The 27,648-nt window shown below is 39.1% G+C and overlaps 1 protein-coding gene across 5 annotated transcripts; it reads right to left on the bottom strand.

Moving 5' to 3' along the window:
• Positions 1-241: 241 nt before the first annotated feature.
• smg7 (SMG7 nonsense mediated mRNA decay factor) lies at positions 242-25,965 on the bottom strand. Of its 5 annotated transcripts, none has more exons than XM_029250326.1 (24): positions 25,888-25,965; positions 24,625-24,839; positions 20,084-20,115; positions 19,426-19,543; positions 18,380-18,512; positions 17,651-17,822; positions 17,473-17,544; positions 16,459-16,609; positions 15,592-15,727; positions 14,956-15,118; positions 14,366-14,522; positions 14,052-14,122; positions 13,525-13,585; positions 13,299-13,415; positions 12,444-12,861; positions 12,089-12,230; positions 11,395-11,765; positions 10,355-10,711; positions 7,364-7,513; positions 6,783-6,869; positions 4,361-4,517; positions 3,864-4,034; positions 3,478-3,620; positions 242-2,565 (listed from the first exon to the last, which is right to left on the bottom strand). In XM_029250326.1, the coding sequence occupies exons 2-24, from the start codon at positions 24,648-24,650 to the stop codon at positions 2,452-2,454; spliced, it is 3,519 nt and encodes a 1,172-aa protein (XP_029106159.1). In that variant the 5' UTR covers positions 24,651-24,839; positions 25,888-25,965; the 3' UTR covers positions 242-2,451. The 5 variants fall into 5 exon arrangements, with proteins under 5 accessions (XP_029106159.1, XP_029106160.1, XP_018609154.1 ...); XM_029250327.1 differs by lacking the exon at positions 25,888-25,965 and adding an exon at positions 25,083-25,189; XM_018753638.2 differs by lacking the exon at positions 25,888-25,965 and having other exon boundaries at positions 24,625-25,189.
• Positions 25,966-27,648: the final 1,683 nt, after the last annotated feature.

Raw genomic sequence — 27,648 nt, 5'->3', positions numbered from 1 at the left:
AAAGGCTGGCTATATGGTTTTGAATGTTTATTTTTGTCATCTTCTCTACATGAACATTTTAAACCCAGCAAGAATGTCAAGCTGTATCAAGTTAAAACTGATCTGTGTTAAGGGATTTGTGAAGTCCTTCCCCTTAGAAAAAGGGGATCCCAAGGAAGAGGATGGACTCAGGAGCTACAAGGGCTTCATTCTGAATTTTGTAGGAGTTTCTCCCAATAATGGTGCAAATGACAAGTCACTGAGAACATGGTTTACTTTATTAAAGGCATAGCCGAGTTCAGCAACTGCTGAAGAGTGCCTACACAGACAGGTAACACAAAAGCTTAGAACACAAAACCAAGTTTGTTAATAATGCCCCACCCCCTTTCACTTCAGAGTACCTCAACACCTATCCAATAATACACAAAACATTCCATAAGCCATATTCTCATGCAGAGTTCCAAGGTGAACTTTGCAACATGGTTTCATGGTGACTGATGGTGACTGGCTGTGCTGCATGCTGTAAGGGCGGACTGCAGGACACCCACACTGGAATGTTTACTGCACTAAATGCAGTGTTCCTGCAAGTCTTCGTACAAGATGCTTAGGAAAGACTCTCCAAATCCACTGTTCAGCTTGCTGGAATTCTAAGGAGCACGAGGTGGAACAAAATCTAAACCTACCTAGCTGGTTTCAAAGCCCAGGAAGGATGTAACATCACCCCCCTTATAGAGAAACCGTTTCTCTGTGTAGGGTCTCAGGCCTTTCCCAGTCTTCATAAAACTCCTGCGTAGTTTTAAACGAGCACAAAGAGTTCTTAAACGCGCCATCTAAACAGCTTAGGAACACTTGGAAACACAACTGATGCTGATTAAGAGCACAGCAAGATTTTCAATCCCAATGAAAATGCACAGATTTTTAAAAAAAAAAAAAAAAAAATTAGTGCAGTTATTTTTCTGGAGATGTTAAAGTACTGAAAAGTGATGCAAGGCTTTTAACCAATCACATCTTAGCATTCAGTCCAAATTATTTTTTTTCCTTATTTAATATATATATTTCAATGCAACAAGCACAGTCAACACATCAAGTAGACACATCATTTAAAGTGGTCTTTAATAAAATATTCTGAACATTGGGAGGGTGGGGACTTTCCCTTTTATGCTTTAGTTTTTAAACCACAAAATATATATTTATCTTTTTCAATATGTGTGCCAGAGGCCATCAGCATGGATCTCACCACCGCTGCTCATTTCATAGTGGCTTCTTGCAAGGTCCATACCTGCAATGCTCTTTTGAAAACAATGCTATGTGGTTTGTGCCCCATACTGCTGAACCAGCAGCTTTGCTGGACCCGTCAATTTTTATTATTCAAAGATGCTGCCAACCATGATTGTAACAATCAAAATAATAATAATAAAAAAAAAAAAGACCAGGCACAGAGAGAGCCACCAAACTTCTTAAAAATACAAAAAAGGCAGAACATGAACAAAACTGCTATGCTGGTAAGCTAGAGTGTATACTCAAAGGAAGCAGGTATAGGAGAAATATGAGGAACATAAACATCCCACCCCTATCAGCAGTAAACTATTGTGTACATATATAGCCTGTATTTCATAAGTCTAGAACTGCTACATAACGAATCACACAATACAGTATTATAATATAGCAATCTCTACTGCAGTTGTCAATACTAATCAATAGATTACACCCCCGCCTACACAAGCTTCTCATTCTTTCTGCAACTGTCAACCCAGCATCGCTGGTAGCCAGCAGCGCAATTAACCTTATGGGCCTGGAGATGTTTTCCATCATTTCAATATACCTAAAAAGTACGTTTCTGCTGCCTGATGAGCAGAGGGGGCGTCCAACTCGCTCCGTTCTGTATTGACTTCTGAATGCTTTCGGAAAGAAATGCACTCATCCCTACCATTTCAATATACTTCATTTTTAACCAGATAAAAAACGCCTTACTCCAAGGAAAAAACAAAAAGCGACTTAAGTAGAACACACTCTTCTCCACCCCCCCAACAACTTGATATGCCTTAGGTGGCCTTGCCTTCTACCCCATTCCCTCCTGATCCTGGCACTCCTGTACAGCGTACCAGTTTTCAACACTTGCCTGTCCTCTTTGAGACAAGAGGTTTTAAGGATGAACCAGGAGTCTTGAAGAGCCGTACGGTGGTCCTTCCCTATCATTCTACAGAGGTCGGGAAGTATGGTGTCAACGGAGGGGGGGAGGGGGGGGGAGCTCTTGTCCGTAAGTCGCTTAGCTGCAGCTTGGTGCAGAGCAGCTGAGTGAGAGTGCGCACCCGTCTGTGCAGTGGAGCTGCAGAGTGAGAACGCGGTCGCTCTACTCTCGCCCGGCGGGGCGGGGGAGAGTCGTACGGGAGGCTGTCGAACGCGTTTGGGTCGTTGGCCTTCCCACAGCCCCCAAATGCTGTTGATTTCCACAAAGCCTTGCGTCTGTCGGCTTCAGTGCGGTGGGTTCATGGTGCCGTGTCCCCTCTGTTGCTTCTGCTTCTGTTGCATGAGCAGCTGTTCCAGGGCTGAGGGGCCTGGATGCATCATGGAGCTGGACCAGATTGACTGTGGGGGTGAAGAGCAAAGAACAGGGAAAAGCACAGCCTTATTAAGGAAAGCATCTGCAGCCTGACAGATGCCTTGTAGAGCCTGGGAAGAGAATCTCCCTACGAGGCCGGAATGCAGAGGAACCAGAGGAAATAGCAACAGGACACATACAGAGGTCATCTCCACGGCATCTTATGTAAACCATTTTTAAAACTTCTTAAAATATCAAATGTCTGGAACATACTATTCTTTTGGGATGCATTTGTACATCACAGCCTTATTTTTGCAATGCAACAGTACATGTATGTTAAAGGGAGATGAAATCAATTTCTCACTACATTTCCATTAAACACCTTGAATGGTATAAAGAATATTCAAAGCCTGAAACCACAGCTGCAGTTTAAGGAAATACTGGTTAAACTGTTGGTCACCACATGTAACAAAATTAGAAGATGCATTAGAAACCATTTTCTTAATGAGACACTGGCAAACTTTTGGTGATTCTTTAACAGTATGAAGCAGCATTCTGGAACAGAAGTGGTCACTACGAATGAAATTCGACTCAAAAGTTACCCCCAAACTCCTCTCTTAGACAGAAAAATCACAATAAAATATTTAAAATCAATTTAAATATGTGCCTTCTATTAACAATAGAAATATACTCAATTAGATGGGATATACAGCTGATAACATGATTTATTTATTTTTTTAATCTCCTGTGTATTTAAAAATAACCATTGTACTGGAATTCAATCTGGGTTTCTTAGACTACTGCCTTCATGTCAGAATAGAAATCAATGTTAAGATATGTACAGCGAGCAAAGTAAGAGTAACCCCCTAATGGTGACACATGCTGAGGAAAGCCTGCGGCCAAAACACTCCTGTGATGTTATATCACCACTAAATTTGTTGACATTAGTCCTGCTGTACCTTAAGACTGTCCAAGAGGACTGTAGAGGAGTCCTCCATGGGTGACTCCTGCGCTGCCCAGGTGCTGCTGGGAGCACTTGCTTGGTGCCAACTGTTCTCAGACGAAGACACAGCGGGCAAGTAGTCCAAACCGAAGCCCCCAACTGGTACAAACAGAGACACAGGCAGGTGATATGAAGGCACTGCTGAATCTTGGCATTTGTTTTCCAGACACACTGACAATTTTTACATTCACAGTATATTCAGAAATGTTTACATGCACTCATATAAATGCCTTTAAGATCGGTTTTGAGTAGACCTTACCTCTTACAATACTGAATTAAACCAATATAAAACAGAATATTGTTAGGCACATAAACAAGGTTAGTAAGATTATGCAGATTTACCCGTTTTCTCTGCCTTCCAGCGGTCTGTCATCCTCCTGTCTCGGCTGTCAGAGGTCCCAATGGGTCCAAAGTTAGAGAAGGGGATAGAGCCATGACTGTGTGTGGGTGGAGATGAGGGCAAACTGCTGGGATTTGAGGAGTGGGGAGACTGGCTTGCTGGTGTTGAGTGGTCTGTAAGTAAAGATCATGAAGAACAAGTTAATACGCAAATTTAGCAAATGGTAAAAACGGTGTCCAAAGTTTTTTTTTCTCTTTCTCAGACGGATTCTTTTACAACTGCAGTTAAGAATCAGTTTTCTTGAGCCAACGTTGATTTCACAATGCTTATTAGCAATGAAGATTTTAAACATCAACCTCAATTTCACGTACCTTACGTTCCTAGTTTCATCTGTTGGTCACTTTTTAATGTCTTTTTTTGCAATGACAAAGCAAAAACGAGCGAATGACGATGGGCAAAATCATGTCAAAAGGAAAATAAAGTAAATTAACAGTCATACCTGAGCTGGCAGGAAGAGAAGGAGACCACGGAGTGCCTTCAAACAGGGAATAGAGTGAAGCCTCCTGGTGTGCCAAGGGAATATCTGGTTTGGGATTTGGGGTCATGTTTTTCCCATAGGCTTCACTAAAAATGCTGCTGTTTTGATAGGAATTCTCCTAAAAACAAAACATAGACAAAACCAGTGAACAGTAGGCCTTAATATTAATAACATTTTAAAAGTTAAGAATTAAAAAATATATTATAGCTTGCTGGGACTATACAATGTACCACTACCACGTTAAAATGTACTAAAATATCATCAAAACAATCAGCAGTAATTTTAATTTAGTATGCTATCTAATGAAACATCACGATACATACTGTACGCTGTACACAACTGTGTACAAGACTACTTGTAACTTGCATGTGCAAAAATATATGCAATTTAAACAATTTGACGATGCCACGATCCTTCCAAGCACCGAGCTATGCTGGAAAATACAGTAGTGCTCATTTCAGTATGGGTTTCATAGAATAGAACCACCTTATAACCAATTAAACACCCCTCTACTTATGCGAATAGACCATTCTTCAACCCCTTACGCAAGTGAAGTTACATATATCAGATTCCCCCTCCTCCCCCAACCATTCAACATAATTATTTTTCCACCTGTTACTGCATCTTGACATTTCTTGTTTTCATGTTAGCTGTTCCTTTCATGTGCTCCTTTATATGTGCAGCATCCTTGACTATTGTATTCACAGTCGATAGGGCTAAACCTGGTTCCTGTGCTATAGACGATAAGCTTATTCTTGGTCCACCTTCAAACTTCCTTATTATTTTTAATTTCATCTCCAAATCAGTTGCTGTACATTTGCAAGACAGTTTTAATTTTCCTGCGAGTGCACGTTTACCACCAGGCATTGCAAATAATGAAGAGGGTAAAAAATATGCAAAGAAAGCACTACACTAACGAGGAGATGCGTTCATGAGTCAAAACATGCAGGAATTGGGAAGATGCAGCTTCCTGCCTTGTCTGGTTATGCCAACTTGCGCTGAACATATTTCTGATGTTTTGCGTAAACGTTATCTGTAAATAATGTGTATGCCGGGAATTTTTCACATAAATCCAGATTTGTAAGTCAAATTTACGTAAATAGAGGGGTGTCCGTACGTCACCTGAGCTGATTTTAGATTAAGAATATAATCAAATTCCACTTAAATTTAACACATTTTTTAGCTGTTCCCATATAAGACTGCTGGTTGGCTATTAAAGTATCATCAGTACACCTGATGTAAGTATGACAATTTCTTGAGTTTAGAATAGACTTAATGTGCCAAATTAAGTTAGTAAAATGGTAAAGAGATTTACAGAATTGCAGTGAAATTTTTTTTTTTTTTTTTTTTTACACTCAAGTTTGAAATACCCAATTCTCTTTTTTAGGGTTTGCATGAGTTTACACTTTCTTGCCAAATAATCGACAAAAAAAGTACAAGCATAAACACTCAATGTCATGAGGTAATCACTGTGCCGTATCAGTAACAACTAAGTTTAAGAGAAAGGTAAAGAACATAACTAGAAAATGTGGATATGCTTTGCCAATAAGTAGTAGTTTTCTAAAATACTGGAAGAAAAACAAAAGCTTAACTGCACAATTTATGTGGCATTATACAGTATATAATTTATAATTTAAGGATGCTGCTTGAATGCCAAAAGACTGTGTGGCTTTAATTTAAAAGGGAAAAACGTTTCAGAAAACATCTGCGTTCTACTGGAACACCTGCCAGACAATTTGTGTAATTTACTGCGTGGACATTTGGCATTAAGTTTAACAATTTAAGAGAATTTAATTTAAATAAAAATAAAAAAAAAACCCACAAGGAAAGGGACACGTAGCAGAACCCCTATATTTCGTTACTTGGACTTGAATTCTAGCAAATCTTGAGTAAGAGTATTACTGAAAATCTGAGGCACTGTAAGTGTAATTTATATTACTGTAACTTGCCAACATTACTATGACTTTTAAATGCAATATGCCACTGAACAAAACAAAACAAAATCAGGAACTGGAAAAGGCAAAAAAACATCGGGTTCCATCAAGAAAAAAATGCATTCTGTACTGTCTTTGTTTTCCAAACCTACAGTTTCAGTCCCACAAAATATTGAACACTAGAAAAAAAATTTAAAAATGGCACCAGGAGACAAGAGTGAGGAAGGAGCTGCTCTGTCAAAATCTGAAATAGTAGCCTGAACTCAAGAATATGGCACCAAGATTAGTCCTTAGAGGCAGATTAAACTAACAATTTGGCTAAAAAGAGAAAATGGGAACTGACTTGAACTGGAAAAAAACATAGAGGCAAGAATCCAGCAATCAAAACAGAAAAAAAAACACAGAGATCCTACACCTGCTAAAAACTTCAGCCTCATTTGACAACTGACCTGAGCTGAAAATCCAGACAAGGGCAGAAGGGAAGATGACTGTGAAATAACCTCAGGTGCTCTGTCCAGTCTTGACAAGTTTGGCAACTACAGGAGAGAGTAGCAAAGATTTTATAAATCCTAAAAATACATTTTTTACAGTGTGTGAGACGCATTATGTATTATAGAATTTGTAATTTTGCCACAAAATATTCAGGTTTTACTACAGCTATCACGTACTTCAGACTAGTACATTTTTGAAGATAAATTGGTACACATTTCTGCGTAACGAGATGAAATCAAATGAACATCGGAAAGCCACTGAAACTAGCTGGCCAAGCCTACTGGAGCAGAGTAGTTTCATGTAACAGTCACAACAGGAGCTTCTTGATTTTTAGGAGGACAAAGAGCGAAAAGAACACCGAGGCATAAAGGGTTTGCTGAGATCACACTCCTGTATACTCCTTCCACATACTCTCAATTTCTTCAGCAGCACATGGTTCCCTACCTTCTTTGCACTAGGATAAATGCTGACACCAAGACTTACATGTGTAACACATGCAATAGAGTAGTACACCAGGAAGATGAAGAGAACTACATACAAATATGTTTCGTCCAGGAGCAGTGCTAAGTGGGCCAGCCAAAGCCTGGTAGAAATCATGCGGCTTAGTAAAGGCCAGCTCTTCCTCCTCCTCAAAATCAGCTAGACTTTTTAACAGGTCAGGAGGTAGAAGAGGGGAGCTCTTGTTGTCCTAGTGAGAAAGATGAAGCAGAAAGGAAGGGAAAAGAAACAGATCAACCAGTAGGAAGTGGATGCTAGTGGACATCAGGCTGACTCCTCACTTGTCAGCATGTTGGCCTGGTTTAGTGTCATGACTGCTAAACGCCAAAAATAAGTGGTGTAGGAGAAGGCTAAGTGGGCCTGCATTAAACTGTGCTCTTCATCATCTTCAGAGCATTTATACCTCTTCAATGTCTGGGGAGTTATACGATGTCTCTTTTTGCATTACACACAACCAGTTCCAAACAAAGAGCTTGGAGCAATGAATTGTGATGCTTAGTTACTACTCTTGATGGCAATACACCCACACTATCCCACTCTCAAGGACCAATTTCTGAATGGGTCATAAAGTGAAAAATTTTGCCCTCCCTTCTCAGATGGAAACCTACAAGATTGCCTGTGTCCAGCAACAAGAGACATGCCATATCTCTAAACAGCGTCAAACCCTAATGCATGGTACTAAAGAAATAAGCATGATAAAAGAAAGAAGACAGGAAAGGATGGGAATTGGAGGAGTGTGCATCAGCTGCCCTGAGATGCTGCGTAACTTGGACAGACAACTGATACAGAAAGGAAAAAAAAGGAAAAATTGCAATCCTAGTTTTTGAAGTTATTCCTGAAAGTTAGGATTCTTGCTTGGTGTATTTTTAAAGGCAAAGTCCATGAATTTAAAGATATTAATAGGTATTCAATGTTATGAAGCAAGATGTACAATTCTTTACCGTTATGATAAATTCATAATTAGGCATCTTTTGACACTTCATGAATGAGTCAAATTGTACAGGGTATTCAAAATTTATGGATATCACATTTTAAATGTAAATAAGAATTACTGATTTAAAAAGTGACTGATCAATTCACTAAACCACTACAGCACTTGATGCCAATTTTATTACAGTTTGTATTAGAATGTTTTGCACTTATACAGTGCTCAGAAGTAGGGAGGAGGAAGAGACCATAAAATATAAGAGAACCGCTATCTCATGTTGGGAGTTTTCCATGATGTAATTACTTTAAAAAAAAAAAAAAAAAAAAAAAAAAGGAGATTAACAGATTAACCAATACTTGTAAATCATTGGCAGCTTACATAACTGAACGACGACAGCACTATGATTATTCCATTGCTTAGTCAAAAACTTCAACAGTAATGTCTTCAGTCATTTACACAGTTGGATGTTTTTGTGGAACAAACTGGGTCAAAATGTACTGAAAACCCTCCAGTTGGCCCTTTTTGCTCCATCTAAGTAAACAGGAATGCTAAATAAAAGTTATATTAATGCTTAATGTTTTATAATTGGCCAGTTAATACTTGAAACCACTTCTCATAAGACAAGTGTACTGGGTATTAGACAGTTCTGTTGTAAAATATTCCCCTGTTTTTACCAGCTGGTAGAAAGGCACAAAGAATATGAAAATATGGCACAAGCAATAGCTAGCCTGCTTTAAAGAAAAAAAACATTGTACATAAAACTTTGGCATTTGTGTTATGTGAAATGGTATTAATTTAGATATTGCATTTATTTTAATGCATAGCTGTGTATGAAGGTAAACACTGAACTTCAAAATCCATGAGTGAAAAATGGATACAAATTTACAAACAAAAAAGACTTAGGTTCATAGACGCTGGAAGAAACAAACAAAAAATGTCTTTTTGTATCACGTTAATTAGGGTATCAAGGTATGCAAGAAACATATGACATGTATTTAGGTAGTCATAAAACCCAGCATAGTAAGTTTGTGTGTGTGTGAATAATCACCCTAACATTTACTATTGGGCCAGTCCCAATTTTTTTCAACACATACACAAAAGTTTGTAGACTACTCAAATAAATATATTTTGCTAAGTATTGTTCTGAGTAATTAAATGCCACACTGTTACCCCACTCGTAAATTCAATATATCATCCATGGACCCCTGACTGTACAAAATACTTGCAAATCATGTGACAACAGCATGGATTGTCATTTTTGGCCTACTGTAGCCAGATAACATATGCCGTGTAATCCAGAACCAATAAATAAGGTGTTCACCTAAACATCACACATTTTATTCTTTAGGCCATTTCCTATGTATTCAAGGGCATCTGGATAGCATTTACCTCGGAAGAGAACAGGTCCTTTGATCCCACAGAGACAGTATGAAACACATGGATTGTTTGGAGTGTACACCTATCATCAGTAAATTAACTTCCCCTCTTTAAAGGGAGTGGACATTTACAAGTACTAAAACTGAGCTGAACAACTTAAACTTGATGTCATTATAATACTTTAGATCCACTGCAATCAAAGTGAAAATGGAAGAAGTCTACAAGCAGTTGCCTCCAAACGCATATCTTACAGATTCACCTTTACACATTGTACTACTAATTAAGTGCCAAGAAATTTTACATTTACCATAACCAAAAGAGTACGACTTTGCCTGAAATGCATATTGAAATAGTATTTATACAGTACATGCGCTGTGAGACCCATCTTCACCCATCTGCGCCACACAAAAATTAATACGCAGCACTCTCTTCTGAGTCAGACATCCAGCACAGCAGGGGAGTCCCATGGCATGTAACGCTTGAACTGAGATTAGTATTTTTAAAAATATATGTACTTTCAGCCAAAATCAAATTAAAAAAAATGCATCTAGAAAAAATATACCCCACCTCAAACAGATCCGGGAAATGCACTAAGAAAAGAAAACTTTTAAGCAAAGAGTAACTTCAAGGTAACTGACGAAATGACTTTCCATTATCAGCGCATTTTTCCTTTGGGGTACTTCTGGATCACGACATCGGTGACATGATTTGTCAGTATCTCCCTACCTCAAAAGATGACAACCTGGGCACACAATCCTTTTCAGGGCAAAAGACCGGCTGACGCTTGATGAGCCGCTCATTGGTCACTTGATGACTCATCATAGGTTGGTTGTCTGCCATACGATAAGGAGATTCCCAGTAGAAATCCTGTGCTTTGACTTCTGGATATTTGACCTTCTTGTCCGTGCTGATGGACTGTGGAGGCTGCATGGGCACTGCCTGCACCTGATGTTCAAAGAGCTTCATTGGGTCCTGGGGTGACATGAAGAAGGGTTGCTTCACAGGCAGCGGCATCTTCTGCAGTGATGGCTGGGGCTGGTGTTGGTTCCACAGCTGGCCTGACTGCTCACTGACCTGCATGTACTGGTAAGGCCAGGAATAGATAGATGCATGAAACTGTCTCACACAACATTTACAGGTGGAACACTACCACTTAAACAAGTAACTGGGAGGGGGGAAAGAAAACACCAAATAAAACATTGAATTTTTAAGCTGCTTTCACTAGAATAAAACTTTACAGAAATTTTGAAAACTAATATTTCACATATTTAAAATTGTAATTTACAAGAAGTGATTTCTGAAAATTATCTGTCAACCATCCTCATAAGAGCTTGTCCAATGCAGGGTCATAGCTGTCTGCAGCCTATCCTAGAAGCATAGGGTGTGAGGTGGCAAAAACCCTTGATGGACCACAGTCTATAACAGGGCAACCACACACACACACACACACACACACACACAAAAAATAGGGGTAATTTAGAGCCACATCTGAAACATTTTTGCACTGTGGCAGGAAACTGAAGGAAAACAAAGGGAACATAGGGAAAATGTGCAAACTCCACCTAGACAGCTGGACACAAACCTACTGCCCAGAAGCAGTAAAGCATCAACACTAACAGCCATGTCACCATGCCACAAACTGATGAACAGGAAAATAGCTATTAATTTTTCTGTTATTTGTAAGCTGTGCCCATCTTAATATTGACACAACTCAGGCTATAAAGACATACAACAGAAATATCTTTACTAAATAGCAAAATCATTACCTGCTGCATGCCTGGATGGTGAGGGGGACTTTTGCCTTGCTGGGCTGCCATGGGTTTTGTGGGAGATTGCTGCTGCTGCTGTTGCTGCTGCTGAGACAAAGCCTGCACCTGCAGCTGTGCGGATGGCTGCAATGGCTGCTGTCCTTGTTGTTGCTGCTGGGGACCTTGGTTAATGGCTCCTGGCCCCGAGGGCCTTTGCTGACTGTAAGGAATGTGTGACTGTTTCCCAGCTGGTATCTGGGTGCCTGTCTGAGTGTGGGAGGCAGGTTGTAGAAAGGGTCCAGGAACAGACACCCCAGTAGAGAACGTGAAGCCTGGGTTCATGGAGAAGGCCACAGGAGGGGGTATAACATAAGCCGGAGGGGGGAATCCTGCCATAAGAAAAGAAAAGCAGAGATCAATGTGCCTGTAAGCTTGATTGACCTTGAAAAATGACCTCCGGAACATTAAAATGTATTGACTTACATTTTTCTGAAATTAAACTAACGATACGAAGAAAAAATTGCCCTATTGGCCTATGAACTTAACTATGAAATGTCACAAGAATGTTAAACATGTTTGTGTTCATTTCAAACTATATACTGGATTTATGATTTGTAATAAGACAATGCCACAATGAAATAACAATGCATCAAAGTGCTGTAACACTAGGTGTGTCAAAGACAATTGGACAGAGAAGCACTTGCTGGTTTACCAGGCCTGCTGGGAAGTGGAGGGAAGGCTCCTGGGTGATGGATGGGGATGAACTGGGAGGAACTAGTGGTCTGAGTCTGTGTCACTGGAGTCTTTCTGGACTCCGATACTGGCACCTTTGTCATCTCAGACTGGCCTTTTGCCTGCAGAAAGAAATGGCAACCAAGGGAATTGGCAAGTCTACAGAAAACTGAACAAATAAAAAAAAAAGTTCAAAGTTCAATTTAATAAAGCTCTTCCATCATGCTAAAAATTAGACAGCCTGTTATTACAACAAACTTTTCTGCCAGTCAAACGACTAAAGCTGAGTTATTTCTAAGGCTAATCGGAGTCATGCATTAAAGGTAGTCTTTCACCTGTTTTCCTGAATCTGGAGTCTTCTCGTGGCTGTTTTTCTTAGACTCATTCTTTCTTTTGTTGTCTTTCTTCTGTTCATTCTTGCAGGGGGTGCCGTTGCCCTTACTGTAGTCCCTCCTATCCTTGCTCCCCTCTTTCTGGTGGAGATTGCGGGCCAGTTCCCGGCTATGCTCACGTGGCTTGATATTCTCCTTGAATGTAACCACTGGCCTCTCACCACCCTCTGGACCGCCACCGTGGGATTTGCCCACTGAAAGCACAGACTTGAGCCCCATGCTGCCCTCACTAGATGGAGGGTCACTGTTGGAGGATTCCTGGAGCACGAGGCCATCTTTATCCTGGGGCTCTTCAATTATCATTTGTGGTATGTCAGTTATGAACTGGAGAACACCATCTTCAATGCGGTATTGTATCAACCTGCAAACACAAAAGGAAGAAACCCCCAAGCAAAAGAGCAATGTGAATAATAAATGTGATAACACCAAAAAAAAAAAAAAACAAAAAAAAAAACCCTGACATTTTCTTTGTGCAAAACATCACCCTGAAAAACTGTTATAAAAAACTAGTTTAGCTGAGCTTAATTTTCAATATCAATATACAAGAATAAAATTCTTTGTGTGCATCATTGCAAGGCCCAAACTACAGTTTCACTATGTAATATTTCAAAGGTTATATAGCTGATGACATGCAAAGTGCCAGCAGTAGTCTCTTATAACACGCAAAATAATTGGCAGAGGGGCAAGTATTGGGACCTGATTTTCTTTACATACCTTGTCCTTTAAAAAGGAACCTAAGTTTAATGACTTTAGCACGGTTATCTGGAAAATTAATTTTATGAACACGAAATCTGTTACCTCGGCTGATTGTCAGCTACCCACTTTCCTAGACTGATGAGTCTCTGATGACGAGCTCGGGTAGGCAGACCTTTATCACCAATGATGCCCTGATGCCCTTTTGAAAAATCAAGTGCTCTGTTACAGGAAAAATCCCACAAAAATAGGTTAAATAGGCAAAACAATATATAAAACACTGATGCAAAAAAATTTTATTCTGAGTTTATATAACAAGTTAACACCATACCGTAAAGCGGGCCTGAGAGCCAGAAACCCCTGCAGCTCAAATTCCTCTGGTAAGGGCATCACTATAGGGGAAGGAATGATTAAGAGAACCTTCTGACATAGCACTAATTTCATACATGTTATTTTACACTACAATTAATGTTATCATGGATTTGTTTGCCATAAGGGACCTCTAGTCCTTTTAAATACTTTTTTGGTCTCAGTACTGGACCAATAATTGAGTATTGTCAAAACAAGCATGTACACAACACTGAACAATTCGGCAAGCCAATTAATTTACATTTTACATGTATTCATTCAGCAGACACTTTTCTCCAAAGCAACGAACATCTCACAGGAAATACAATGTGTGCATTACATCAACAGAAAGACAGACTTAGATGCAGACACGTTATTCTAAATTCTCTTGGCTTTCATATTTTCTGGTTGCCGTTAAGTTAAATACTGTAGCATGTAACCATGTCACAATTCCAGGAACACATGGAAATGAAACTGAACAAACAGGACCCAGATGCTTATGTAAAATACCTGGAGTACAAGTCACATCATCTTCCCTTGGCTGGAAGCTGTTCAGGATTGCAACCAGCCATGACCAAACACTGTGGTAAAATGAGAAACAGTGTATAAATTTGTTTAGGCGAAGTTGTATAATACCGTTAATTTAACATGTAAATTATATACATCCACCTTCTTGAAATGGTGATGACTAAACCAAAGCTGTGTTAAATTATAAACACACAGCACAGGAATATAATGCAAAAATACAACAAAGCCCATCAAAATTAAAACATGGAAAGCCAATCTAGCATAAAATGATTTGATGAATTTAACAGAGAACTTACTACTGTCTTTTGTCCACTGCGCTCTCATTGAAGACTCGTGGCCGCAGTTTTAACCAGTCTAAAGAAACCTTGATGGCTGGAAGAGGGCACTCGCCAAGGACCTCCTCATGGTTCTTACTGAGCAAAGCCCTGCTGCACATGATGCCCAAAAATGACACTGTGAGGAAAGAAGGAAAAACAGTGAATTTATACTAAATGTCATTCGACAGGACACAGAAGCTATGCAAAACATTTACAGCGTCAAAATAAAAATAAAATGCTGTATGCTGGCATCTCAAAAACAGCCTGGACCCTGGAGTTAGAAACAAATCAGTTTACAAAGTTGCCAGTACCTTGCTCAGGGGAACTACAGCCAGAGGTGTGATTAGAAATACTAGAAATTAAAGTCCCCCTAGAAATTGCACTTCTAGGACAATGAAAGGCATTAAATCAAGACTGAGAAATGTTCTGTCTTCTGCAGGAGTACGGAATTTTCCCTAAATCATCATCTCTTTGGGTTCACTTGAATTCTCAGCTCAGTTTCAAAGTGTTAGTGGAAAGAGACGTAGCCATTCAGGAATATGCAGGAAGGGATTTAAAAAAGGGCATACTGAAGAGGGCTAGCAGTTGGATCCAGCTGATCTGTTCATCCGGGCTGAAGTTTTGTTCATCTGCCTCACTACTGTAGTCCCTCAGATGGTGGAGTTCAAACAGATTAATGACCGTAATATGTACCAGCTGCTGAGAGCTGAAGGCCTTCTGAAGAATTAACCTCTGCAGGAAAACATGTAAAACAAGCGTTACAAGAATCAAGCAGTGTAATACAGGAGTGTTACAATAAACTGAACTCAGAGGAAAGCATTGTAATTATACACCGCTGCTTTCTATGTTCACAAAAGGATTTCAGACTGTGAATTCTCCTGTATTGTTACCATTTGAATTTCTTTGTGTAAACATTTAAAAAAAAAAGCCAATAAGGCTCGATGCAAGACAGCAGTATCTTTTTCTTATTCTACATCATTTGGATTCAGGTTTAGTGTGGTAACTGTCCTATTACAATCTTTTCAAATTGTTTGAGCACAGAGACCAACTGGCATGGTCACCCCCTGCTTTGCACTATAGAAATTGCTTTGGTCTGCTTGTAGGTGAAAGTATGACTTTTGGTCAAAGACAAAATTCCTGTAGATTCTAAAATAAATACTATACATACCACAAGAAATTTAAGTAACACATTTTTAGCTTATCACCTGAAATTGTTCTTCCAGCTTCTCCCTTAGACTACTGAGCTTCTCAAGACTCCTACTCAAGTACACATGGCCATGAAACTTAATGAAGGCCTTGATGAAATCAGAAACACTCCATTTGGTTTTAACCTCATCACGGCTAAAATGGACAAACAAAAAAGCAGAATCAACACATGTTTAGTTTGTACATGATGCAAATAACCTGTCATAACAAATAAATGAAAAAATAGAAAGACAATTCCTGCTATTGTTATGCACCTCATCCAGCCCATCCCTTCACATTAATTCAACAATTCCAAAATCTTCCCAAATATACTATAAATACTGGATTTTAGACTTGCCAACCTTTTACTGGAATATACACATACAAAATTATAATAACTTGGAATAAGGGCAGATTTTTTATTCAGGTGAAATCTTTCAAATTACATAACAATATTGCTTAAAAATTACTCCATAATTGTCACCGCATTTAAAATTCAGATCACATAAACTTAAGCACGTAAGTGACTCTAGTAGTGTAGATTCCAGTTTACATATACATTTACTCATTTAGCTGACACTTCTCTCCAAAGCAACTTACAATTATTACGAGGTTACAATTATTTACCCACTTATACAGCTGGGTAATTCTACTGGAGCAATTCAGGGTAAGTACTTTGCTCAAGGGTACTACAGATGGAGATGTGGTTTGAACCTGCAACCTTTTTAGATTCAAAGGCAGTAGCTCTAACCACTACACTACCAGCTGTCACAGTTAAAATACATTCTCTTCTGCTTACGCTGACATGATGAACACATCTTATATCTAAATTATAAAGCACTGACCAGCAAAACAATGTCAATGTAAGCATTAACTGAATACACTACCTTTCCAGAGCTTTGGAGAGTGCTTTCTGCAAGTTTGTGGAAGCTGCAGGAAAAGGAAACTTGACAGCAATGCTCCTGCAGTAGTAGAAAATCGTTGTGAGGTGGTCACCTTTAGAGGAGGCCAATATAGCCAGTTGATTATAAGGTTGCCCTGTTAAAGTTATTAAAAAAAAAAAAAAAAAAAATTAATGTTGTGAACTTTCAGGGGCAATGTTACTTTTCCATGTGAAGCTGACTATCCAAAACCTAGAAGAACTGCCCTGGTAAATTTAATTTTTTTAATCCAGTGAACTTCTTCATTACCTCTGACTAAATTGATTGAATTTCAAAGTTTGAAATATTAAAGCAAATGTGTAATTTTCAAAAAAAATTGTAAGGAGGAAAAGTAAACTGCTTCATTCATTTTGACCATTCAAACACTAGTGCTCAATCACATTTATTACTACTACAAAATATGTACAATTTTAATTTAATTAGGTTTCCATCCACTTACCCATAATTAATAACTGCTTGTTATTAATACATCTGGATACATTTTTTTAGATTAGTGAATCAAATTACTAAAATAAGGGAATTTTGTCTTTAATGAAAAGCTGTGTAGTTATGCTGGGTAGAGACTTCAAATGCTGCAATGAAGTTTAAAAAAAGTGCTTTGGAGATCTTAATGTGTGATGCAAAAATGTTAATCATTTGCTATAGTTGGAGTCCATTTGATAAAGGTAGATTTTAATGTAAGAAAAACATTCAAAATTCTCTTTAAAAAATCAATTTTTTTTCCTTGCTGACGTTATTCAGTGTTTGTGTTAAGAAAGGGATTAACTTCAATTTTAAAAAAAAAAAAAAAAAGTTTCATTTGCAGCATCATTTGTAGTTTTATCAAATCTTACGTATGTAATGGTCTATTTAAACAAAATTACAGTTACAGCACATACAGAAGTGAACTGGTTCACAACAATTAACTCATAATAAAATGATCACAGCATTGAAACAGTAGAAGATTTACTCTCTACCAACCATTTGAAGGTACAAGTTGAGCCGCATGTCTATAATAGGACTCTGCCTGGCTGGTTTGATTGCGATACCGTGCTGGAAACAAGAAAATATGCATTATTACAAAAACAAACAAAAAATCTTAAGAATGTATCACAACAGGCTTGGTTCATCACAAGCCACGTCCACCCAGTTCTCTCACCAATGTCTCCAAGGTGCACAAGACAATGCTGGCAAATATATGAGCAAGAGCTTGGTTGGGGTTTTACAATGGCGCTGGTGTTATTCTGTTTATTGCTGATTATTCCCAGTCGAGATGACTTGACCCGACAAGGCAAGTCCACATTGAACACTGTGCACAATTCCTGCAACAGCTGGAAAAAAAAACATAAGGTGAGATTTCCTCTGCTCGTTTAGACAATAAAACTGCATTTCCTCAGACTCAGTCCTAAATGGAAAATCCAATACAGAGTGTAAAAAAAACCCTTACAAACTGCAGGTTTGCTTGTTTTTAAAAGAAATAAATTAATAAATAAATGCACTTGCCATGTGGTATGGAATCAGGCATAGATTTTACATAATTACACATCATAGATGCTTTACATGTTAAAAGTATTCTTAAGTGACATGATTATTAGACAGCTTTTATCTGACACCTTTATACAAGGTTCCATCTTTTAGCAGTACTATACACTTTAACCAATAACTGTACTGTTAGTACAAGTAAACATATCTCTATGGACAAGTGTTAGATTAGAAAATTATATGAATTTATAGTCAGTTCAGTTTCCAAACATCTTCAAAAATTGTTTCAAGCAAGAACAAATATGTACTTAACAGTATGGCTCAGCAACCACATCTCTAATGATGTTCGGAATGCTTTTAAGCCAAGTGTAAAAATCAGCCAGAACACAAACTCATGACTACTTACTTGTGTGTAGAATCCACTAGCTGCCTCAAGAAACAGGGATAAGTTGGCCTGAACTTCACTTCTGTTAGGGTTACCTCTATTCTTGGCTTGACTCTGTAGTGTTGTTATTTGATTCTTAAATGCATGGTTCCAGCTGGAAAGAACATTTTGTTTAGCTATCATCTCTCCAAATAAACTGACAGCCACATTCATTTATGCCAGAACTTGAGGATTCTCAAATCTCTAAATGCTCAAACATTTAAATTTATTCACTTATTAGATGATTTGCGCTAAGCGGCTTCCAATCAACACAATGTAGACCACACTTTTTCATCCAAGGTGACTTATAATTCTACGTTCTACTACGTACAATGAGTCACTCATCTACACACTTTTTTCCTCACGCACACTATGAGCAATTTTAGAGTTACCAATTCACTTGAAAGCATGTGTTTGGACTGTGAGAGGAAACCCGGGGAGAACATGCCGATTTCACAGAGAGTAAGTAAGAGGGGATCAAACCCACCCGCTACTCGGTGCACCATTGTACCACCTGCGCCATTTAGCAATTAGAGAATCCTGAATTTACTATTGAAAAATTATCATTTACAAAGTTGCACAGTAGTTGTATGAACAAAAACATTTACTGCCAAACACACTACTTTTACTCCAGGAGTAATGAAGTAAAAACAACTATAACTGGCAACACCTGTATTAGACCAAGTGTACTGTAGAATAGAAAACGCTTAAATAATCTGGTTCCATGTAGAAGTTTCATTTCCAGTTTCTATGTATAAAAAGAATCAGTTCACTAATGTAGATTATTCTTACAGCTGAAAAATCTGGGTTTCTCCTGAATTTTTCCCAACCGCCAGTTTCAGAACAAACACAGACCTAGTCTGGTCAGATACTCAAAATACTTTGACATCCTGCCATCTGACACAGGCAAACAATAAAATTACCCAAATTTTATTGCATCACTCAAAATCCATGTTCTGAAAAAATATATTTTTGCATAAGTACATTTGTACTGCACAATTAACAATATTTTGCAAAAAGGAGCTTACAGGTCTTGTTCCACTTTTTTGTCTAAAGCATACTCCAGGTCTGTCACCAACATCTTCTGGTAAAGGTCCTGCAGAGCTTGCCTTGATGTCCAGATATCTGCTGGACCCAGCTTTGAATCTATAGTAATATTTGGGGAAAGGCAAAGGTTGTCAAGACTTCATGACAAAGGGTATTTTATGTTAATTCTATGAAATTTGTCAATTTATCTGTTTGCCAGTTAAATCTGCCAAATCTAAGATCAACTCAAACAATGTAAAAATTACTCTTTGGGCAGTTCACAAAGTAATTCTCTGCATTCACAGAAAGGATAACTAATTTTGTTAAAACTATACTTTTCAGTGCCTTTTTATAAACTTACTTTACATAAGCTATAAAATAAGCCAGTGAATGCTAGAATTGTAGTGTACAGGGAAACACTTTAGTATGGTTGGATTCAAACTAGTTAACAACAATCCCTGCAAATTTAATTAACAATACCACAAAACAATGTACCAATACAGCAATGCAGTGTAACTGAAAACTGCATCACCATTGCAGACAACAGGTATGCAGTAGATACAAAATTAATGAATCAATATATCATTAAAATAAGTCAAGATCTACAAGTAGACTCTATGACACTGAACACCCATCAGTATATAAACATGCTGGGCATACCTGTCATGTCAGCCTTCAGGGCCTCTGCTTGCCTGTTGAAGGAAGAAAAAAAAAAAAAATCATTTTCACATGCGAATGAATTAGATGATACTTGCACAGATGAATCAAATCAGTTTCCATGGCTGTAGTCTATACTTACACAAAAGCAGAACCTTCAAGAACATAGTCAGTAAAATCTTGTTTTGCCAATGGACACATACCAAAATAATTTGACAGTGCAAGCACCTGTAAACACTCAGACTGCTCAAATCTCTATTTAGTCAAAACTATCAGTTCATGGAACCTGAAATTCTGATGTCTAGACTTTATCGACATGGCCAGTATATCCTTTCTATGGTGCATTCAGGGACTATAGTTGTTAAGATGAAAATGTAAATTTAAAAAGGCATTCATGATTGAGAAAGGAATTGTCTAACAACTAAAAAAAAAAAAAAATTCACCACACTTTAGAAGACTGTCATTGTCTACATGGATAAGTTTTTGAAGGTCTGTGTGCAATAATCCCAATCTGTAGAAACTGGAGGAGCCAGCCAGTCAGCTATTTGATATTGAAGCAAGAGTGCTAACAAACCTCAGAAGGTGGGACTAAGCTGATGGTGCACTGAGAAAAGGTGTGAAGACAAGTAATGCATTATTACTTATTTAGCTGACAGCTTTATACAAGGTGAATCGGAGCATGGGACTTGACAAGATTTGTACAATACCATTATTAATGTTTTTAAGAATACAAGATAGCAGTTACATAAGTTCTTTTATATGTGTATATGAGAAATACAAAAGACTGTAGGTTACAAAGAATGGTAGCCTAATGAACAGGGTGCTATACAGAACTATCCAACCATCCATCCATCACTATCAACCACGCATCCAATGCAGGGGTGCTGTGATCTGCAGGCTATCCCAGAAGCGTACTTTGTGAGGCAAAGTACATCCTGGACAGAATGTCCGAGCAACGCCTGGGGGATTTCACACATTCACTTCCACAGACATACATTACAAACAATTTAGGGTTACCAATTATTTGAAACATGCTTTTGACTGTGGCAGAAAACCCACAAGAACACGGTAAGAACATGCACAGAGTGAGCTGGATTCAAACCCGCATCTCAATCCACAGCCAAAGAGGGTGAGGCACCAGCACTACGTGCCGTGCCATCAATTATAGAAACAATTCAATATCATTAGCCAGCTCACAAACTGGACTTTACGAAATATCAGTAGCCAGACAGCCAGCAAACAAGTACACGATAACATTTTATGCTTGGAAGGTCACCTTTTGTAAGGAAAATCAAGCTGTTTTAACATTGAGTTTTCTAAAACTACCATAGCAGCAGGCAAAACATCAGAGCTGGCAACACAAGCTGAAAAATTATATGCCATGCTTCATGATTATGTGACCCGTTTTTTTGTGTCAACTACAGCTACGTGGAATACGAAACCAAGGGAAGTAGCTTTAAGAGTACTGTCGTTATACCAACTGGTTACAAGTGAAATGAACTAAAGTACTGGACTCATCCATGAAAATTTGAGCTTCATTTTGAAGGCAAATTACTTCTGGGGCACAGGAGGCAATACAGTCTTCCACAGGATGAAAATACCTATTGTAACAATCATTTCCAGGAGAAAAATTTAAAATGTATGACCAAACACACAAAAAAAATGTACAAGGTCCTCTGCAACATTAACAACAGCGTGTAACTATTACGCTTACTTTCAACATATGTAGCAGTTACTTATTAAATGTGAGCTGTTTAAAAACACAAGCAAAAATTCAAAAAGGTCCCTATAATAAACCTGCCGATATACAAAGCTTTTCAAAAATTGTTTTTCATTTATATCCACATAATCAAGGTAAGCACTATCACTTTTATTCTGAAATACAAAACAACAAAGATACTGAAAAATTAAAGAGCAACAGTTTAAGTTTGTTCAATCATACGTTTAGCAGTGTTACCACATTTAATGTGTATAGATAAAAAGCTACAGAAAGCCAGCAAACCATTCTGTTCAATTTAACTGCCTACAGGAATTTTTAGAAATATAGTATAGACATATGAAATATTTGATAACATTAATAAAGCAACACATGATGGGGGGAAGAAAAAAAAACCAAGTAAATCTAAACATTAAATACTCAGCCACACTTTGACAAACATGCTACCAAGTAAGCTTATGCTAGAAATATAAGTGTGCAGAGTATTTCAGTCTATAGTTTCTGCGTTCAAATACTGCTCCTGCTATAATAATCCCCTCGAGAAAGCGGTATTTACCTTTGATTAATACAGACAATATTCTGCTGCAAAAATCTGGGTAAATCATTAGAAAGTGGATTATTAAACACTAAAATCACCAAGCCAAGGCAAAGGTACCAGCTAAGCAGAGGTTAATAACCAAGCACAGCAAGTTTGATTTCTAATGAAACACATCTTACTCTATTTGCATTAGCAGTAACACAAGAGATGAAATCTTGACTGGTACTATTTACAAAACATACAATATTCACTGATACAGCCAGTTAAGACAACACTGCATGGTTATCACAAGGTTATTTAAAAGCTTGTTTAGCAACTCAGTCATGCTGTTGCAAAACAAAACACTGCATCGCACCTTTTTTTTACACGAATAAACGAGATCATCAATGTGTGCTGATAAAGTTACAACGGAAGCCGGTGTTCATAAAATCATAATGAATAGACAAAACGAATGGAGGTATAAAGAGATTTGTGTTACACTCGGTGCAGTTTTATTGACTCGTTCTTGGTGGAAATGGCCCTGATAAGTCCAGTATGTGGGTCTGCTTCACACACACATCGTGACCTACAACGAGAGCAGGCGGTGCTGCGCACTATTTGGCAGGAAGCTCCTCTCCCGCTCTCTTCCAGCACTCTCACTATTTAGCAGGCCGCCACTGCGGCAGTTCGTCGCTGTAAAGGGCTCGTTTCTCGCACTCAACACTTTGATCCGCAAAATACAAGCCAATCGCAGCAATAATCTGAATTTGTACTGCTAACTCCCTTCACTGCGAAATTCCTGAGCTATTCGCCCTGTTTTGCCTCATCTAAATATACTCCAGGATAATTCAACGAGTAAATAACTGTACAACAAAGAAGGACAAAAGTGAGTCGAGTGACACCCAAGCCAAGGAAGTCATAACCCTCCAATGAATAATGTCAACACGGTGTTACTTGAAAAATGTGGCCGATACAGATCAGATACCTGATAGAGCTGCTTATAAGTGGACTCTTATTTAATTAATATTTTAAACCACAAGTGAATGAGCGTTTCATTTCATCTAATAATGCACTGTTGAGCCTCCTCACGCTACGTTACACACACACACACACACACACACACACACACACACACACACTTGACACTAGGGAAAAAGGCAACTTTATTTTCTTGACGTGCAATTTACATATATAATACACACGCACACTTTATTTTATACAAACAGACCGCAGCAAATTTTAATCCGTCAATTCCCAAAAAAAAAAATCGCTCTAACAATTTATGTACGCTGTTAATTGTACACGTGGAAAAAGGGCGGGCATTCCTCTCATGATGAGTGTACAGAAAGTTTTTAAATTTTTTTAAAAAAAAAAGGGGGAAAAAAAAAAAAAACCAAGTGTGGCAGGTCGACCACGAAGTTGCACGCGTAATCTTTTGACAGCCAATGTTGTAAGATTAAGCGTGGCTATTTGGGAACGTTAAAATCCCGAAAAGAGGAAAACTTCAAACTCCATTACTGATTACATAGTGATCGAAACAAATAGACACAACACACACCTGTATGGGTAACACATACATGATCCTCGTCAAAGAAATTTAAATGACACTTTTGACCAACGCGATTCATCATCTACATGATTAAGTCAATATCAGTTGCCTGAAATGTGTAATATTAAAGTACAAATGCTAATTGTTAATACAGCCAAAGCCCCGAAACTGTGAACTTGTATGAATTATGATGCGGACGGTGGGAGGTGTGAGACCCCACATCATGTGGACACGCCACGGTCTCCGAGTATCAATGTGCGGACATCCACACATTGTGTCGACAGAAGAGAAGTTACATTTGCACTCATACACATATACTAGCCGTGTAACCACACAGACCGTCAGAATGCGAGCTACACTTTATATAATATATATTTTCATTATTAATGAAGTATGATGATGAAGCGTGAAACAGTCAACTGTCATATTGTCAATGGAGACGGTCAACACGCTGCTGTATCATGTCCCGAAAGAGCACACAAGCCGATATGATCATACTAGTGCTTAATATACAGGTATACGGTATACCCTCAAAGTAGTCGTCATTCCTTGAAGCTATTACAAATATTTATATAGTATACTACTGTAAATATTCTGTTGCTACCTGAACTGAGGAAAAACACATTTCTTCCCATAACGCGGCCGCCAGTCTCCTGACCGACCAGGCAGGCATCCCTCCGTCAAAAATGGCGAATAATAGATTAAAATAAACCTACTCTTGGCTAGATGGACGGTAATTACAATAAAGTCTTATATTTTACCTTAAATACTGGGCGCACAGGTTCATCCTGGCCGGTCGCCGGTCTTTAAAAACACAGTGATCCAGCAGAAACCGGAGCGGCTCCCGCCGCCATCTTGTCGCTCTCTCGGTCACCAGCGGCCGCCGCCGGGAACGCGAACAAACTGACCATCACCCTTGGAAACAAGTCCGCTCGGGGCACTTCTGAATAATAAATAACAGGAAACCAAAACACCCCTGGGGAAAAAAAGAACTCGTTGTTTGGATGGTATGAGCAGAAGTGAATAAGAGTTCCGCAACGCGGAGACTAGGCTAGGCACTAAGTCCCAAAAATCATGCACTTAAGCAGCTATGTAGCGTGTTGATATTCACTGCCAGATAGGTAAAACGAGTTATCCTCCAAACTTTTTTACTCCGTAGACAGGTACAAACATGATCTTCAAAGAACAGTTGTTACTGTTTGTGGGAGACTTTTTCTACCTATGCGGCCCAAGCAAAAATGTGATCAAGACAAAGCACTAGTGGCCTCGGCTTCCATCTCCTATCACCAGGCTTTGTGAAACAAGCGCCATTTTGGTTCAAATCGAACGGTTATTTCCAGAACAAACCAACATGGCGCATATTTTCTTAGGTATGTGGTTAAAGGGTGAAGGTAGGCTTTCGTGCGCATGCGTTGTTTCCATCCAATCATTGAACGATGTGGGAAAAGCAAGTTTCCCATTTTTAGAAGTCGCTTTACCAGGCAACGTGGAGCGAAAAACTCGGCGAAGTCCTGGATTTTCCTGGATTTAACTTCTTCGCTAAGGGGTTCACAACGTCACTACCTTTATAGCGCAAATCCTTAAATAAAGACACGTATATCAAAGATTGTCTAACTCCAGAGTTATGTGTAATTCCCTATTCCCGAGAAGAACTTTGGCACCTCGAAGTGAAGATCAGAAAGTATGTTCAACATGTCTTGCCTACAGAAATCAGAATCCCATTTATTTTGCCAAGTATACACACACACACAGAGGGAATTAGGGTTCCCCGTGGCTCATAATGGAGTGTAGACACGAGTTGAGTCCAAGACGCATGGAGGTATTTGAATATACGGAATAAATACATTTATATACAGCACTTGGGAGAACATACTAGCCATGCACTGCCTCTCTGGTTACAAGCCATCGAGTTTCGAAATATTTTTAAAAAGTAGCATTTTTTCCAAGACGTTGCATATTTTCGCTGCTATGATCTTTTCCCTAATATTTTTGGTAGTGTAGCAAACATGATGAAGTGTGTTTACCTTCCGTGCCAACAGATGTCAGTAAAACGCAGCCAAAGGGAACAAGTCTGTGGAGTCACCTTTACTCACTTCGCACAGTGTTGATAGCTGGTGTCCGCTGTTGAGTGTTGGTGCCTCAAAAATAGCGACAGTAAACGGCGATCTGTTGCCATGGAGACCATAGTGGAACTAGTCAACAAAAGGACTAGTAGTTCCTGATGACGAGAAACAAAACTACAAGTGGCAAGAAAATGCGTAATGTTGCGTATTTCACATCAATCAGTAGCTTTAATTTTAGTATGATTGACATTGACTTCTCTAAGGAGTAATTTTTATTACTGCAGCTGTGCCAGTGGTTTTGGAAATAAATGGTAATGCTTGTGATACCCACTCTGCTGCTCCTCAGTACTGTATATGCGTGTGACTGTACATTTAGTAAATAAATACACACACACTTTCAGAACCGCTTGTCCCATACGGGGTTACGGAGCCTACCCGGTAACACAGGGCGTAAGGCCAGAGGGGACACACCCAGGACGGGACACCAGTCCATCGCAAGGCACCCCAAGTGGGACTCGAACCCCAGACTCACCAGAGAGCAGGACTGCGGTCCAACCCACTGCGCTACCGCACCACCCCATAAATAAATACGTAGAAACTATTAATCCTGATGGAAATTCATAAGGCTATAGCAGCATACATACATACATACACAAGAAAACCTGTGACAAAAGATACTGGAGTACACAAATATCACACTGAGGCAAGTGTAAAAGTGCATAAATAAAAACTGTAGACATAAGTAAAAAGGAATACCGAGAGCTTAGAACCACTGAAGACAATACGATGCCAGTACATCATCATTATAAGGAGTCTCCAAGCTGTCAGGATGGTACTAACACCATATTGTCTAAAAATGTCTACATAGTTGTAGAGCCTAATGGCCTTTGCCAGAAATGACATCAGGTATCACTTCTTGGAGCAATGAAGCTGGACCAGTCTATAGCTCAAGGTGCTTCTGTGGGTGGGTACAGAGAATGAGAGTTATTCTCCATGATCGCTGTTCAGAGTCCTTCTCTGTACCATTTCCTACAAAGAGTCCAACCTAACTCCCAGGACTGAGCCAGTCCTCCTGATTGTTCTGTGGAAATGCCATTGCTCCAGTAACCACAAACTGGTGCATCATCTAGAACAGTGCCCTTTCCACACCATAAGACCTGTGCTTCATCTGAAAGAAAAGGCCCTTCCTGCACAGAAGATCAACGTTTACATTCATTTAGCCGACACTTTTCTCCGAAGCAACTTCCAAGTATTTACCCATTTATTCAGCTGGGCAATTTTCTCTAACACAGTTAAGGGTAGCCAAGAGCCAGTTTCTGTCCCGGGATCGGCCACAGACTGGGAGCAGCGGCAGCAGTAATGCGGTTGCTGGACCGGACTGTAGTGGTGAAGGGGGAGCTGAGCCATAAGGCGAAGCTCTTCATTTACCGGTCGATCTACGTCCTTACCCTTACCTATGGTCATCAATTCTGGGTGATGACCGAAAGAATAAGATCACAGGTGACCAGGTGAGGAGTTCGGACATCCAGGATGAACTCAGAGTAGAGCCGCTACTCCTCCGCACTGAGAGGAGCCAGTTGAGGTGGTTCAGGCATCTGATAAGGATGCCCCCTGGGCGCCTCCCTTTGGAGGTATACCAGGCACGGCCGACTGGGATGAGACCCCAAGGTTGGCCCAGGACCCAGTGGAGGGATTATACCTCCCAGTTGGCCTGGGAACAGC

The sequence above is a fragment of the Scleropages formosus genome, chromosome 3, assembly GCF_900964775.1.
Source record: "Scleropages formosus chromosome 3, fSclFor1.1, whole genome shotgun sequence".
Taxonomy (NCBI): Eukaryota; Metazoa; Chordata; class Actinopteri; order Osteoglossiformes; family Osteoglossidae; genus Scleropages; species Scleropages formosus.
Note: the sequence above shows the minus strand (reverse complement) of the source record. Positions and strands in the feature narration are given on the sequence as shown.

Bases quoted from the DNA above. Each gene is read 5' to 3' on its own strand.
- smg7 (XM_029250326.1), bottom strand. From the start codon at position 24,650: ATGAACCTGTGCGCCCAGTATTTAAG. The intron at 14,123-14,365 runs GTAAGTTCTCTG...ATTTTACCACAG, and splicing joins GCAGTGGACAAAAGACAGTA to TGTTTGGTCATGGCTGGTTG. The intron at 12,862-13,298 runs GTAACAGATTTC...TTGTGTTTGCAG, and splicing joins GTAGCTGACAATCAGCCGAG to GTTGATACAATACCGCATTG.